This window comes from Physella acuta, unplaced genomic scaffold (genome assembly GCF_028476545.2).
Source record: "Physella acuta isolate Inbredline_101_S28 unplaced genomic scaffold, ASM2847654v3 ptg000335l, whole genome shotgun sequence".
Classification (NCBI taxonomy): domain Eukaryota; kingdom Metazoa; phylum Mollusca; class Gastropoda; family Physidae; genus Physella; species Physella acuta.
The window spans coordinates 114,758-130,541 of record NW_026731854.1 but is presented as its reverse complement, the minus strand read 5'-3'; the positions used below and the strand labels follow the sequence as shown (position 1 = coordinate 130,541).

General features: G+C 32.8%; 2 protein-coding genes across 2 annotated transcripts in view; both read right to left on the bottom strand.

Moving 5' to 3' along the window:
- The window catches only part of LOC131940934 (uncharacterized), a 44,934-nt gene extending 34,818 nt beyond the window's left edge, over nucleotides 1-10,116 (bottom strand). Inside the window, exons 1-17 of the mRNA XM_059299856.1 lie at nucleotides 9,772-10,116; nucleotides 8,496-8,699; nucleotides 8,220-8,316; nucleotides 7,923-8,046; nucleotides 7,669-7,720; nucleotides 7,440-7,503; nucleotides 6,848-7,115; nucleotides 6,233-6,435; nucleotides 5,565-5,739; nucleotides 5,066-5,174; nucleotides 4,600-4,694; nucleotides 3,939-4,112; nucleotides 3,513-3,566; nucleotides 3,213-3,271; nucleotides 1,302-1,376; nucleotides 555-896; nucleotides 2-154 (exon numbers count right to left, since the gene is read on the bottom strand). Coding sequence (XP_059155839.1) covers nucleotides 2-154; nucleotides 555-896; nucleotides 1,302-1,376; nucleotides 3,213-3,271; nucleotides 3,513-3,566; nucleotides 3,939-4,112; nucleotides 4,600-4,694; nucleotides 5,066-5,174; nucleotides 5,565-5,739; nucleotides 6,233-6,435; nucleotides 6,848-7,115; nucleotides 7,440-7,503; nucleotides 7,669-7,720; nucleotides 7,923-8,046; nucleotides 8,220-8,316; nucleotides 8,496-8,686 — 2,235 coding nt within the window. The 5' untranslated portion in view covers nucleotides 8,687-8,699; nucleotides 9,772-10,116. The remainder of the gene's footprint in view (nucleotide 1; nucleotides 155-554; nucleotides 897-1,301; nucleotides 1,377-3,212; nucleotides 3,272-3,512; nucleotides 3,567-3,938; nucleotides 4,113-4,599; nucleotides 4,695-5,065; nucleotides 5,175-5,564; nucleotides 5,740-6,232; nucleotides 6,436-6,847; nucleotides 7,116-7,439; nucleotides 7,504-7,668; nucleotides 7,721-7,922; nucleotides 8,047-8,219; nucleotides 8,317-8,495; nucleotides 8,700-9,771) is intronic.
- An 888-nt stretch (nucleotides 10,117-11,004) lies between these two features.
- LOC131940952 (UPF0547 protein C16orf87 homolog) lies at nucleotides 11,005-14,243 on the bottom strand. The gene is made up of 5 exons (XM_059299889.1): nucleotides 14,109-14,243; nucleotides 12,659-12,803; nucleotides 12,373-12,530; nucleotides 12,149-12,251; nucleotides 11,005-11,901 (listed from the first exon to the last, which is right to left on the bottom strand). Exons 1-5 carry the CDS (start codon nucleotides 14,184-14,186, stop codon nucleotides 11,774-11,776), a joined length of 612 nt encoding a protein of 203 aa, XP_059155872.1. The 5' UTR covers nucleotides 14,187-14,243; the 3' UTR covers nucleotides 11,005-11,773.
- Nucleotides 14,244-15,784: the final 1,541 nt, after the last annotated feature.

The window sequence follows — 15,784 nt, the reverse complement described above, 5'->3', positions numbered from 1 at the left end:
CCACATCTTCAGCCTTCTTCTGCCACTCCATGAATGTGATAGCAGGGTCTGTGGAGGCCTGCACCACTCTCTCAGCAGCAAGCTCCAGCCTGCTCTCCCTGGGTGTGGCGATGGGATCTTGTTCCACAGGTGCGGCAAAGTCTTCAGGTTTGAACTAAATGGTGGGACGTGGGGGGGAAATCAAAGACTGATTTTTAAAAAGTCTAATAAAGGTAAGGGGTTGAGCTTGAATAGTTTTTAAAATTTTCACGTTTTTGCTGCACCAATCCTACTAAATTCAGACTACCCCCCCCCCCTTGCTAAATGATAAAGTAGAGTTTACCTGTTTTTATTAACTCTGCATATAAATGAATAGTGTAGTTAGTTCTCTGCCTAGCTGCCTTTACTTTACCTTATGTGAGTCAGGTACCCATCAGAGCTGGGTGGACTCCGGTACATCCTACGGACTCTAAGAGTCAGGAATTTAAACTCGAGACTTTCAAATTTCTATTGTTCACCCTACTGTCCAACCCCACCATCCCATCTGTAATGAAATAGTCAACAGAACCACCTACCCTAAAAGGCTGGTTGGGCTTGACACTGGGGAACCTATCAGGTGTGTGGTACTTCCTGCCAGCGTGCACCAGTTCCAAGGGCAGCTGGTACTCCACAGACATGCGACAGAAATGGTGCAGGTTGTTGCTGTACACTTTGCTGGGGACAGGGCCAGGGCCGTACTTATTCTCCACGGCAGGAGCCCAGGTGGACAGGAAGGAGACAGACGGAGTCAGGATGTTCACTTTTGGACCAATATCTGGGGCAGGTGGCTTGCGATCTTGAATCCCTTTGACCTCGCCAATGATGGATAGAATGTCTTCTGCTGTGGCTTCTGGTGGAGCCAGCAGATCTTTCCAAGCCTAACGTGTATATATCATAATATTACAAACAGCCTATATTTGACAAGTAAGTTTTTAATTCTACTAGTAAAAATAAGTTACCACTTTTTACTTTCACAGAATGAAATACAATAAGATGAAATAATAATATAATGAAATACGAGTAGTTGAAACAGTTTTTAGTCCAAAACATGCTCGCATTTACTAATAGTATCATATAAAATCTCTCAGCATAAATAATATTTTAAAGCAGTCTAGCTTACATAAAGAATGTTATGAGTTTGACTTTTGATTTAATTAGATCATTTATTAAAAAAAATTTTTTAAAGAAAGATAATCTTTTTTTAAAATATTGAAACTATTGATTGACAAGCTTGAAAAATAATTTTACTATTATGTCTAGCTCTGTAAAGACTGAAAACTCACCTGTTCCATGTTAGGTTCTGTCCCCTTCTCCTGATTTTTTTGATTGGCAGATATGACCCTGTGAGTATCATCATCCTTTTGATAGATAGCAAAAGGACATAAAAATTTCATATGTTAAAAAAATATGATACTTTAAAATGCTGTAATTAAATAAACCGGGAGTGATCTCCCCTAAACTTTCTCGGATATTCTAATATAAAACTACGAGGGATGGAAACTCAGGACATAGACAATATTTGTAATCCATTTTTAATTACTTAAACTTTTTATAAAAGAATGGAATCTCGTAAAAAAAAAGAATTGCACACTAAGTGAACGCCTAATAAAATGTGCATAATAGTGCGGGATATTATTAGTACTTTATAAATTTACGTGCGTTTTTTGAGAAATCAGAAATAGCGTAAATTAGTACTTCCGGTCAACAAAAATTACTCAAAATCTGAAAGAAGTTAGAAAATTAGATCTTTTACTTACATGTGAAATTTCATTTATCTATCTGAAATAGTACTCAAGTTATAGGCTTTTGAAAAATTCAAAGTAGAAAAAGTACCACTTCCGGTTATCGGAAATCGCTCAAAAGTTGAAACGGATCTACGATTTTGATAAAATACTTATAATTGAAATTTCATCAACCTAGCTGTAACGGTACTCAAGTAATCGTGTTTTTCTTCACACATTTTTGCACGATTACAATACTTTCTCTATACTTCGTATATAGGAGAAAGTAAAAAAAGGAAGGTGCGATTGGACTGATTAAGTCAAAACTACTACCCCTAATAGCCTACTATCCCTGTGATTGTCACAGTTCCACAGCAAGCTGTTAGAACATCCCTTAGCCCACCCAGCTCTGATTGGTACCTAATTCACATAAGAAAAGTAAAGGTGGCTGGACATAGTGCTGACCATACTATCCCTTCATATGCCGAGGTCACAGAAACAAGTGAACTCCACTTGCCCCATGGATCGTTGAAAAAGGGAATTTTACTTTTTTTTTTTACAGCAACTTGTTGAGTTTACACAACTATAATACATACCTAAGAATAACAAATACACAGGGACAATAGGGCTATCACTATGGGTTGTTTTGATGAAATAGATCAGTATCAAGCAACAAAATAAAAACTCTTGCTGCAGCCTATGTTATGATGGGACAGAAGGCAAGCTGAGAATCATTTTAGTTTAGCAACTTCCTGCTAATTAATCAGGAAAAGGTAGCAACATTTTGCATAATTAATCAGGAAAGGGTAGCAACATTCTACTAATTAATCAGGAAAAGGTAGCAACATTCTGCTAATTAATCAGGAAAGGGTAGCAACATTCTGCTAATTAATCAGGAAAGGGTAGCAACATTTTGCTTATTAATCAGGAAAGGGTAGCAACATTTTGCTAATTAATCAGGAAAAAGTAGCAACATTTTGCTAATTAATCAGGAAAAAGTAGCAACATTCTGCTAATTAATCAGGAAAAGGTAGCAACATTTTGCTAATTAATCAGGAAAAGGTAGCAACATTTTGCTAATTAATCAGGAAAAGGTAGCAACATTCTGCTAATTAATCAGGTAAGGGTAGCAAAATTCTGCTAATTAATCAGGAAAGGGTAGCAACATTTTGCTAATTAATCAGGAAAGGGTAGCAAAATTCTGCTAATTAATCAGGAAAGGGTAGCAACATTTTGCTAATTAATCAGGAAAGGGTAGCAACATTTTGCTAATTAATCAGGAAAGGGTAGCAACATTCTTCAAATTAATCAGGAAAGGGTAGCAACATTCTGCTAATTAATCAGGTAAGGGCTGACAAAAAACGCTTCATTAATTACAAGCCTTTGGAAGTCAATGGATGCCCAAAAAAAAAAGATTTTATTTTGGAATTTTCAAAACAGTGGCTAAAAAAGAAACAAGTTTATAAAACTGACCTCTGGATAATCAGTGAAGGATCCGGCACTTCCTAAAGCTCTGGTGGTTACAGACTGCTCTGTTTACAGAAAGCCAGGAGTAATAGGATAAAATGCATAGATTTTTTTTCTATTTCTTATTTTAAAGATTCTAAGTCTTTAATTTAAATCACAAAGTGAAAATATGTAAAAATTAAAATGACGAATTATTTTTCAATATTTTAAAAATTTTTCAAAACTTCTACTTATCATTTCATAAGTTCAAAGGAAATCAAGGACAAACATGTTACTCAAACAATTTGAAATAAAAAAATGTTTTACCATCACTTTCATCCACATTAAGATAATGCATTGCTGATGATCCTCTAAAACCATCTAAAAATTTGTTTTTTTTAAAAAAACATTTTTTTTTATAAGTTATGGTCCAGATCAAATTAAATAGAAAGATTTCAATTAAAATTGTCACAAGAAAAACATTTTAAACTATTGATAATCTGACACTGAGTTCTTGTTTTGTAAAAAATAAATTCAGCTTTTTTTCTCAAAACTGTTTTGTTTCTATTGACTTATCTTTTACAAGCTACTTAATTAATGTTTAAAGCCAAAATAGTTTTTTTTAGCTATGCTTACAACACTTGCATATTTTAACACAGGATTCAATGAAATAACCAGATATAAAACATAGAAATTGAGTCCAGGTTTCAATAGAAACCAATTTGATAGTAAAATAACTCAAATGATATGTACCAGCAATAGGATCAGCGTCATGGTACTCGTTAGGCCCTGGCTCATTAGTTAGGAGGAAATCAGCAGAACTACACTGTGTGTTGAGATTCATTTCAGTTTCTGTGGTGTGGTAAGGGCCCATCATGCTTTCACCTCTACTCTGGGTACTGCCATCAGGTTGTGTTGTGTTTTCTTCTGAGAAGGTTTGATAGTTTAATAAATAAATTAAAAAAAAAAAACAAGAGTACAATTATATTTTTTTTAGCTGCAGTAATATTTTACATAAAAAATTGTCATTCAGTATCAATTATTGGTACACTTATTTACTTTCTTTTGACTGTAATACTTCATGGTTGTATTTAAAATTAGCAAAAAAAGAAATATCGTTTACAAAGATTTAATAGACCTATAGTTTTACCTGCAAGGGACGGCATGGTCTAGCAGTAGAGTGTTACACTGCTAACCCAAAAGTCTAGAGTTTGAATTCGGAATTAAATGAGAAGAACGTCTCAGAGTCCACCTAGGTCTGACGGGTACCTGACTTAAGTAATGGAGGCGTGGCATAGTGCTGACCCAACTATCCCTTCATATCCGGTGTTACAGTGACAGGTGAACTCTACTTCACTTGCCCCATGGACTGTTAAGTTCAAAAAGAGAACTTGACTTTTTTTTAAATTTTTACCTTCAGTTTTTGTCCCATTAGCCACTTGTGTTGCATTGGTTCTTGACATAACCCTACTCATGATCTCTTTAATTTTCCTATCAGCCTCAGTTTCTCTAAAATTTAAAAAACAATTGTTTCATCTTGAAATGCACATGTTTAAATTACTGTTACTGTATGAACTAGGCTAGATAAATAAAATATCAATCCACCCATTGTCTCTGAACTATAAAAATAAAATTATAAAACAAGTAACTATTGGTGGTGTGATGTTAAATAATATTGTGTGCCAGTGGACCGTAATGCTTCAACTCAATGTATATGATATATATAGGATTCCAATTTTTTTAAAATCACATGGTTTTCAAACATGGAATGGACTTAACAATCTTTTTTTTTAGTTTTGTAATCTGTATGAAATATAATGATAATAGTCTGCATTCATTTATCAGATTAGAGAAACTTTATTTAAAAAATTTGAACCCACTGATTATAAGCTGTTTGATCTTTCAAGCTGGCAATTATTTCATCAACAGTTCTCTCCCCTCTTTTGACTTCAACTATTTCTTCAACCTTAGGTATTACTTTTTTGGAATCTGTTTCAGACAAAAAAAGAATCTTTTAATTAAAATTATAAAATATAATTATATTACACCCTACAAATTAATCTGTCTGTGGTGATGTAATATGTATGAAAGGTGAATACATGGAACGGATCACTGCGTGTGTGTATGTATCATGTAGTGAGATGCGAGGCAGGGTGTGTTGATGTGTATGTTGTTGTAAGGGGGTGAACGAGGGTACAAGGGAAGCGACTGGTCGGGTGACAGTGGCTGTGTTGTGAGTGAGAGAAAGGGATGAATGTGAATGCGGAGGGCAGTGGAAGGTTGAGTGTCAAAGCAGGAAATAAAGAATACTGTAATAGCCTCAATCGTGTTGTGCTTTCTTTGGGATCCTGACACCCTCACACTGTTAACATCTCTAACCTTTTGCAGCCAAGTCTTTTTCTATTTTTTTGGATCTATTAATGTTTTTCTTTGTTGATTTTAATCCAATCCCTTTTTTCTTTTCCTTTTGGACCTGGACCTCAACTATGGTAGTCTCAGATGATGTGCTGGATAACTGCTGTGCCTCTTCAAGAAGTTCTTTTAGAGATTTCACCTACAATATTTGACAGGGGGTTCTCGTGAAAGGACTGGTACAAAAATACAGTACCTCATTATGTCATTTCTGCTAATATTACAGTTAGGATCAAGTCAGGATTAGGTCAATTTTATAATCTGAATCTGTACTATATAATAATCATACTGCTTTAAAACAGAAAATGGAACCTCTAAAGGTTTAAAAGCTTGCTACTGAGATTTAAAAAAAAACATAACATCATACATTTACTTCAGGATAACTTAAAGTATCAGAGAACTGAAACTATTTACATATATTATTTTGTAAAGAAATTTTAGAAAAGGTTTTTTAATTTAAAAAGTTTTCAAATATTGAATTGTGCAGCTCATCTCTGAGTACTTTACAAAAAACCTCTAAATTTAGCCCTTGCATAACAATTAAAAAGTTTTGCACATTTTTACAATTCACTGATGGTGATGAGCAATGAATGTCTGGTATTGTTATAAATACAAAAATGATAACAACAGCTTACTGAGCCATCGCTAGGTGGACGACTGTTCAAATTTCTATCTTCCATCTGTACAGCAGTCTCTGGCTCAGCTTCCCCGTCGATGTTTATGATGGCATCGTCGTATCTGCTGTAGACAGACTCATCCGGGATGTTTACCTCGCAGCTTAGGAGGGATGACTGGAAGCTTTCAGCTGTGTTTGTTCTTAAAGGTGTTTTTAGAAAATCTGAAAATGGTTAATTATAAGCTATTAAATGTATACTTGATAAAATTAATAATATCATTTTAAATAGTAATGTGATAGTTAAAAAGTTAACGGAGTTAAAATACAGGAAAATTAAACAAATAAAGCTTAAAAATTTAAGAAATTAAGTTTACTTTTTGTTTCTAACTGTACCTAGACTTGATCAATAGAAGTCAAAGCAATTCATAGGCATTTTAAAATATTGTTTCTATTTAGTATTTTGTTTTGGTTTTTTAAATATTTTTTTCTATATAATATATAAATTAATGAAATATTTAGCAATAGCTTTGAAGTAGATGTAATACATTTATTTTGCTACTAAAAATTAATTAAGCTAAAAATAAAGTATGTAAATTCAGAAATAGATTTTAAATAGAAAAATAAATGTACTAACGTGATTTGTTTCGAGTGCCATAAAGATGTGACTTTTTTGGTGCTGGCTTAGCTCTCTCACAGAACTTCACAGTTGTTGATGTGCCAACGCCTGGAAGTATAGCCGGCTTTTTTTTAAGCGCCATCTGTTTTTCATTTTCCTCTTTTATTTGTTCGTCCAATTCATTTTGCTTCATCTTCTCCACATCAGACTCGTAATCTCCTAGCACCAAGTTGGGTATAATGAATGAATTTGCTGGAGTGTTGTAAAGCCTTGGTGGCATATGCTTCTGATCAATTAAAAACAGAATAACCTTGAGTAAGTTTACTAATAAAACAGGAATTTATAAAATAATTTAATATCTAAAAAAAAAACATGCATTTATATCACTAAGCTGAGGCTTATTATCTAGGTCTTTTATCGTTACTTAATTAGCAGAAAATAATTAATTAACTGAAAGAAATATCTTAAACTTTAAGATAACTGGCTCTTCAAACAATATACTCTGGTTTAAGAACAAAGCATTAAAACAATAATTAAGTTATTAATAACTTACTACTATTTGGCCCTGATAAATTTTATAAGAAAACAGATCAAAACAAATAAAAAGTACCTCAGGATCTTCCACTGGGGCAGGCCCACCCTCCAGCACAACTCGTAAGTTCGGAAATTCTGAACTGGAATCAAATTATATTTACATTAAGAAGAAATAAAGTGCAAGTTAAACTTATTTAAGTTATTATATTTTAAAAGTTCTAATCACCTTGCATTTTTACATTAAAGAAGAAATAAAGTGCATGTTAAACTTATTTAACTTATTATATTTTAAAAGTTTTAATCACCTTGCTCTGACAGGCAGCACTCCCAGTGTGGATATTCTTGGTTTTTTCATTTCTTGAAAATGTATCATAAAATAAAAATGTTAAGACATTCTCTGTAACCAATGGGTTATGTTAATTTGAGTCCTTACATTTGTACATGATTATTAGGCAGGATAATTTCTTTTAGTAAACACATGTCTTACATTATATAAAATATCTTTAGTAAATATAAGGAGTTGTATTTGATAGGTGAGAGTCTAAAGGGAGGCAATTACCTTCTGTCGTTGTTAACTTTTTGTTAGCATAAGGAAACTTTCTGGATCTAGAGTCCAGGATAGTTTTTACACCCTCATCCACTGGAGAATAAGGTGGAATGTTTGGCATGATCAGAAACTGGTCCTAAATAAAAGATTATGAAATAATGTTACAATACACCTTGTCCCATTTGCTTGAAAAAATTAGCATTGTATAAGAATCACTCATAATTTTAAATATTTTACTTGCCATTTGATGTTCAACTATTGAATATTAATTAATTTAAAAAATTAATTTTCTATATGATTATTACTTACAGGCTTAACATCTTTGGTTTTGATATTCTCATGAAAAACTGATTGAGTCTTTCTCTCATATTTTGGAGGTTGAGGAATAAATTCTGGGCCTAATTTTCTAAAAACAAAATGTTTTCACTCAATTAATATTAACTACTCCAATGAGTTCTAAATTTTTTAAATAACACTTGTGCTTTAATGTATACATTCAAAAGTTATCCAAGATACTTGGTACATGAATATAATATTACAAATCTGTAAATGTGCACAAGAAATCGTAACAAACCAAAAATTTACCTTTTAAAGATTTCTTCTTCACTAGGTTCTTCCGCCTTGATTAATTCTTTCTTTACACTGATATTAATTATTGACTTTCTGTTTACATTTTCTATCTCATGTTGTATAAGGAGATCTTGTCGCCTGTTTGTGTTTATTCTGATAGATCTGCTTCCATCTCGAAGGGACTCCAAATAATTTTGACCATCCATTTTCAAATGTGGACTTAAAAATGAACAGAATGAAGTAGCTGGTTGAAATTTAGTTTAATGTCACTCTACATTAAGATGAGCACTCACAAGATTAATATAAAACAAACCTAACCTATTGAACAGTTTCAATAATCTAAATTCAAAATCACATATCTATGTGAATTCACCTGTTGTTACTTTTTATTTCTTCATTATCATTAGCTATATTTAATTAATAAATTAGATGATTTATTAAATAATGAGATTATACATTTCCTGTATGCTATAGCGGTAAGCCTATAATCTTCTTCTTCTTTCTTAATTTCAGTCTTGGAAGAGATCCCCTCCAACACAATTAACATTAAGTATCCGTGTCAACTGGTTAAGTGCCATTGATATGCTGTAAGGGGATGGGGTGTGGGGTAAATACTAGGAGAAAAAATGTCTTTTTCTGCCCTTTTTAGCTCCAAAATGCAGTGTATAAGCGTCACATGGTATTTTCATGAGGTCAGCTGCCAAACAAAACGCAGAGAAAGCGCATTTGATTGGTTGACTGCTGACACTATGACATCCTCTAGGGACAGCTGGAAATGTATACTGATATTGAATCACTATTAGCAATAGAAACTTGGCATACAGCCATTCACTATGACAGTAATAATACAGCATCATTTTTTTCATATTTGTTCTCAATTGTTTCTACTGTTTATTCCTAACTTAGCATAACTTTCTTGTGAGTCAAAATCGTACTAGAATCCAAATATTATATGGTTTTAAAAATTATCATACTAACTTCATTCATAATTCATAGTGATAAATAAATATTAAAATAGTGTTTGATGTATGAAAGTTCAATTTTAGTTTTTAGTTAGTCAGACTTTATTTCCTAATCCAAACATTAAATGAAACAATGAGAGTGCAATCCAGTTAGAACCCTCTGATACTTAACTTTTTGACAAGGATAAGACATGACATTTGACAGAGAACATCCAACAGCTTACTGGCTTACTTGAATACTTGTTTTAAGAACAATTTTAGTTTCTTTCAAGTACTTGAACTTGTAGTCTTGTAGTTGACTATTTACGTCTAGACCTAGATCTACTTACTTTTTTGTTTTTTAGTCTTTTTCTTTCTAATTCTAGATCAGAGATCTCGATCTTAGATGTATCTAATCACTAGATTCTAGATCTAGAATAGATTTAATAGATCAATCGCAAGCGGCAATCTGATTTGTGAATCTATGAAGTGAAGTCAATTTCCGAACTATTTCGTGATTGAAAAAGCGAAAGTTAACAAAAGCTTTGAATTACAAGTTGAAATGGATTTGCTGTTGCTTTAAGCATGTTCTAATGACCTAAATTTTCAAAATTTTGAACTAGAAGCATAAGCTAGTAGAGTTTGTAAGAGTTAAAACTTCCGCGGGACACTGGATCGCCGCCATATTGTTTACAGGTTGATAAGCACTTTTCTCGCGAGATTTAACACTAAATGCCTAAAATTGATTAAAATTAAGGAACGCTTCAACACTCATTGAATAATATCACCAATAAGTAATAGTAAAAATATGCATTTGAGATTAAACTTTATTAAAGTGGAGGAAAAAAAAGAGACAATTCAGAAAATATGTCAAACAGATATTTATTTTTTTTAACTGTGTATAAAAATGGCAGTTTAAAATTATGAAAATGTAAATTTTAGAGCTGATAACAAATAAAAGAAAAATCAGAGAATTAAAATGGTCTAGAAATATTTACTATTTACACAAATATTTCCTACAATAAGGTTATCAATAGATGTCCACATAGAGGGGGGAAAGGGGGGGGGGGCAGAGTTGTGCGGGTCCAACAAATTAAATGAATTAAATGCAACATCAATAAAGTTATAAATAACATACAGAATTATGAGTTCCCTTAAACTTCCTCATATATTCTATTATAACAGTAAATGTTAGGATGGCACATCTAGTGCAATAATAGGGCTATAGAAATAATAGGCAAGTTTGAGATGAAACAACTAAACCAATAATTCTTTTTAAAATACAGAGGCGAAAAGGTATTAGAAAAGGAGACTATGAGAGTATGCTTAAAATTATCATTTTTAAAGTTTTAAAAAAATTGGAAGTAGAGTAAATCCTTCAAAAGTTGATAGAAACCGATATATAGGATCGCATACATTTCATCCACCTAACTAAAAGAGACCTTACTTCATTATGTTAACACAAACAAAAATGGATGACGCCCTCACTACCTCTATCCATATATATATATATATATATATATATATATATATATATATATATATATATATATATATATATATATATATATATATATACAAACATATATTCTAATTTTTTTTTAAGGTAATACGAATATAAAATTACCAAGACTAACACAAATATATGTTGCTCCAATTAATATCCAATCTGCTAAACATTCTTTAATTTAAATAATTGTACAATCCAATTATTCAGATAAGTCATTGAGTAGGTCAAAATTCAAAATTTGTACATTATAGATAAAAATATTATTAACCATTTTAGATCTCAGTCATTCAAATATTAGGCTGTACAAATATTTTGTTATATTCATAGAGAAGGCAAGAATAAACAGCAACTGAAAGTATAGGAAAGTTACCCTTTTGACATGACAATCACTGTGACAGATGTAATAGAGTTCACCTGATTTTGTAACCTCAGAGAATGAAAGAATAGCATTCTATTCCCAGCCATTTTATCTTTCCTATCTTGAATCAGGTATCTGTCTCAACACTTTACCAAAGCATATCTTTTTAAATTTGTTACACGTTAAAAAGCTTTTTTCCACCCATTGACTTCATTAAAGCAAATATTATTTCTGGTAGTAGCTCATGTTACAAAATGTTTTTGAGATGAAAGGATAATCATTTGATAAATTTATTTCTTTTTTTTTTTTGTATTTCATTAATGAACATTATCATTTTTTTTTACAAATGTGCTAAGTAGCCCTATAGCCTTAAATATAAAAAAATGTATTAATCACAAGAATTTTTAATTCTCAAAAAATTAAATAAACAAGTTCAGATTTTCAAGTAAGCAACAACACTTAGTACATAAATGATATTTTAAAGTTAAACAGGCTTAAACATTGTACTTGTCATTTTAAAGTTAATTTCATCAAGAATAATTGAAAACTGCTGCAATCTTTCTTGTGAAAAGTTAACATACACATCATCCAACTCAGGCAATGGCTTTGGCTCTGTTAAAGATAGCAGTAATCTGTCATGTTTTTCATTCTATAAATCTATATCATAATATAAATTGATTAAACTTAAGGAGCAATGTCTCTGATCAAAAAAGTTTTCTGATCTTTCAACAGGGAACCAAATGATTTTTAAAGTAAAGCAATGTAAAGATCTTTAACTATTACTAATCTACAAGTATCTTTAGTTTCCTTGTAAATAATTGCTGTATTTTTAACTGTATTATCTTTCCTTATTAATTACCTTCTTCCTCTTTTTTCTTCTCTTCCCTAGGTCTACGTGGAATTCCTGTTGTGCCTTTTGGTCTTCCGCGTTTCTTTTTTCCTTTTAGATCTTTATCCTCTTTCTGCAATATTAAGGTATATAGTGGTTAGCAATACATTTTTTTCTATATGTAGTTGGCAAATATTTATGAAATAGTGATTGAATTTTTTTTTATAAATTTAAATACACTGCAGTCTACTTACAGGCTTTCTCTGTCTGAATGTTCGAGATGCGTATTCTAATTCCAGAGAATTAAAATAATCTGGTCGCATGCGTTTTGTGCGGAACCTCCTTCCAACTTTTTCTATATTTGAATCTGTCTCTGGCGGCGTGCTTGCTGTGGAACTTGGGGTTGTGGACCCTGTGAGTAATATTAAACAATTAAACTTCTATCAGTTATCATGTTTGTAGCATTGTACAATTTTAATAAATCTGATATGTCTAGTAAAAAAAGGTTACATATTAAAAGGGAAAGAATAAGCAGCAAACCTTTTGATTCTTTCAATTCTTTTGTAGATTTATGTGATGTGCTTGAAGTGCTAGCATTTCTAGACTTAGACTGAGCTCTGCTTTGTGGTCTTGTTTTAGAAAAGGTATAGCCACAGTTGGTACAAGCTCTTATTGCAACAGGACACTGAATAAAACATTTAAATTTGTTAAGAAATTACAACGTCAAATATTAGCTATTTTGATATATATTCTAGACTGGCCATGCTCCCTTATGTGGATAAAATAAAAATCTATGTAACAAGTAAAGTCACAGAATTACTATAGGGCCAGACCAACACTTTTACTTTCCCTAATTATGAGTTAGGCACATATCAGAGCTTGGTGAACTCAGGGAGGTTCTACTGACTTGAATCCAGATTTGGTCTCCAGACTTTTGGGTTAGCAGTTGAGTGCCCATCTGCTAGGCTACGCCTTCCCATGCTCTAGTAAGAAGTAAGCCTTAAAAAATTGTTGGCATCCACTAAAGAGGCCTACTTTTTTCTTACTTTTTTGATTTTGCTGATATAAAATAATAATATTCACGTTAACACAAGAATAAAAAGAGCTACTTTCTCGTGAGATCAAAAAATAAATTAAGTCAAAAGTACATTTTACTATTCTTGATTAACAGACTTAATTAGAAACGGGTAATTCTGATTACTAAAATTGACGATGGCTTCAAAATCATTAGTTTTATCCCTCTACCCCTTAATGAAAAACGAAACCACGCCGCCATCTTAGTAGATCTACATCGCTCCGAGAGCTTGCGCAGTGAGATCATATAAACAAACAAACCCAGAAGCCATGAAGCCCCTACTATTATTTATTAATACTAGGGCCTTATTTTTAATTCTTCTAGCAAGAAAAAAAAAACAACATCACTAGTCTTCATTTATTAGTGAAAAGTTTTAATTCAATAGATTAAAAACAGGTACATAGGCCTAACTGAAACAAGGAAACATTTTTGTATTTTTCAAAACATAAATCCTCCTCAAAATGTGAAATAGGCCCTAATTATTAAAATTTAAGGAGTCACCTGTTTTTCACATACTAGTCGCGGGCGATTTTACGTACCTAAAACTATAGATTACCGATTAATGTCCATTTAGATACCAGTGTCCGATAATGGAATCTTCTTTAAAAAATAAAGGTTGTGTTAGTAGTAGGCCTATTGTAATCTCGACTAATTTTATGGTTAGAAATTCAAATTAGGGTTAGGTGTATGGTAGTATGGTAGGACCAGGGTTGGGTGTGGGACAGGGTTACGCCGGGGTTAGCATTGACATTAGCCACCCATGTGTGCTTTGTTAACTACCAGTAACAAATTCTAACACCCCTTTTTTAAAGAAGATCCCAGTTATCAGGGCTTACGGCTTACGGACACCGGTGTAAACATTCTCTCGAATAATTAATGAATAGTGAATTCTACTATTGATATCGAAGATTTAACCTGTTGTTCGCATTCTGGGCATTTCTTAGCTACAGTACGTGATTCTGATCGTTCAACTCGTTTCATTTTCTTGACCATTCCTACTCAAACACAACGAAGATTAATTGTTCACCATTGTTTACAAATTTTGGTTTCTCCAACAACCGAGAAATATAAAGAAATAAAAAAAAACATTTCAAACGCTTTAGGCTTTAGGTACACTTACATTATATATATATATATATATATATATATATATATATATATATATATATATATATATATATATATATATATATATATATATATATATATATTTGAAAAAATATAAGATAAGTGAAAAGAGTATTTTATGGTCAACTTGACGACTCTTTTTAAATAGGGTTTTCACCGTTTCACCCCCCTTCTCCACCATCTATATCGTCACAAAATGCCTTCTAACACTTCAGACACACCCCCCCCCCCGCACCCCATAACTTGGACTCAACTCCAAATACCATAACTGCTAAAATTTATTTTTAAATTGCAAAAGAGTAACATTGCACTTTTTTACCCCACACCCTTCCTCGTGTAAAAGTAAGATGAAGAATGAGATGCACCTGCGACTGATGCCGTCACAGCCGAGTCCATGGAAGTTGACCTGGACACATCTGTGAAGATGCTATACCCACTAAGTGCAAGAATGTTTCCATATTGGTTCTTTTTACTTGACTAAAAGTAAAAGTAAAGTTCCCTTTTAATCCTGACGGTCTATAGTCTATAGGGCAAGTGAAGTAGAGTTTACTTGTTTCGGTGACCTCAGCAAATGAATAGATAGTGTGGTCAGCACTATGCCCAGCCGCCTTTACTTTCCTTAACGTGAGTAAGGTACCCATCAGAGTTGGGTAGATTTAGGGACGGTCTACTGACTTGAACCCGGATTCGAACTCGAGACTTACGGGTTAGCAGTCCAGCTTCGTTCTAGACTAAATCCTGTTTAATCTTTGTGGAGCATAAGGCTTCAGCCATGGCCATAACATTTCATTTTGTCCGAGCCCCGCCGGTTGTTGATTTTGCATTCTTCCAAGATATCCTTGCTGTTTTCAATTCTCAAAGAAACTCCGCCTCAAGGTCTGTCTCGTGCGCCCCTCTGTTTCGTCATCCCTCGGGGTTCTACTCAAGCGTCTGGTGTATCACATTTGAGTGAGCATTTTGCAGTGTATCCCACCCAGCACCACTTCCCCTTCTTTTGGGTTCATCTAGAGAGAATTCATGATTCCTTTGTCTTTTATTTTTAATTTTAAAAAGCTGGAAAAGCTATCAGGCTTCTTGCAAGGTAAGTCTTGTACTGGTGATGTTGTAGTTCTTAGAGCAGTTCTTAGATTGGAATCTAGTAAACATCGTTCGAGGTAAACTCATCGTAAAGCTGAATTTTTACCCTAAGCTTGTAGTTATCATGTTGATACAAGTAATTGCTATAATTCGACAGCCTAGACAAAGAACTCCTTTAAAATTTAACACTACGGCATCCCAAACAACCAACCCATCTCATCCGAATATCGAACTACAAAATGTTTTCCGCATTGCCTATGAGGTTCAAACAGATTTCAGAAACATATAAGTACGAATGCAGTGACGGTTTTTGTAGTTTTCCCTTGCTATAGATACTGTCATGAAGACCTCCTACCTTAAAGTATTACAATGAGATTGCAGCTCTG

Excerpts from the sequence above, each read along its gene's own strand:
- LOC131940952 (XM_059299889.1), bottom strand. The coding sequence starts at position 14,186 with ATGGTCAAGAAAATGAAACGAGTTGAACGATCAGAATCACGTACTGTA. Across the intron at positions 12,531-12,658 it reads AGAATTGAAAGAATCAAAAG|GGTCCACAACCCCAAGTTCC; the intron begins GTTTGCTGCTTA and ends TATTACTCACAG. Across the intron at positions 12,252-12,372 it reads CATTCAGACAGAGAAAGCCT|AAAGAGGATAAAGATCTAAA; the intron begins GTAAGTAGACTG and ends TTAATATTGCAG.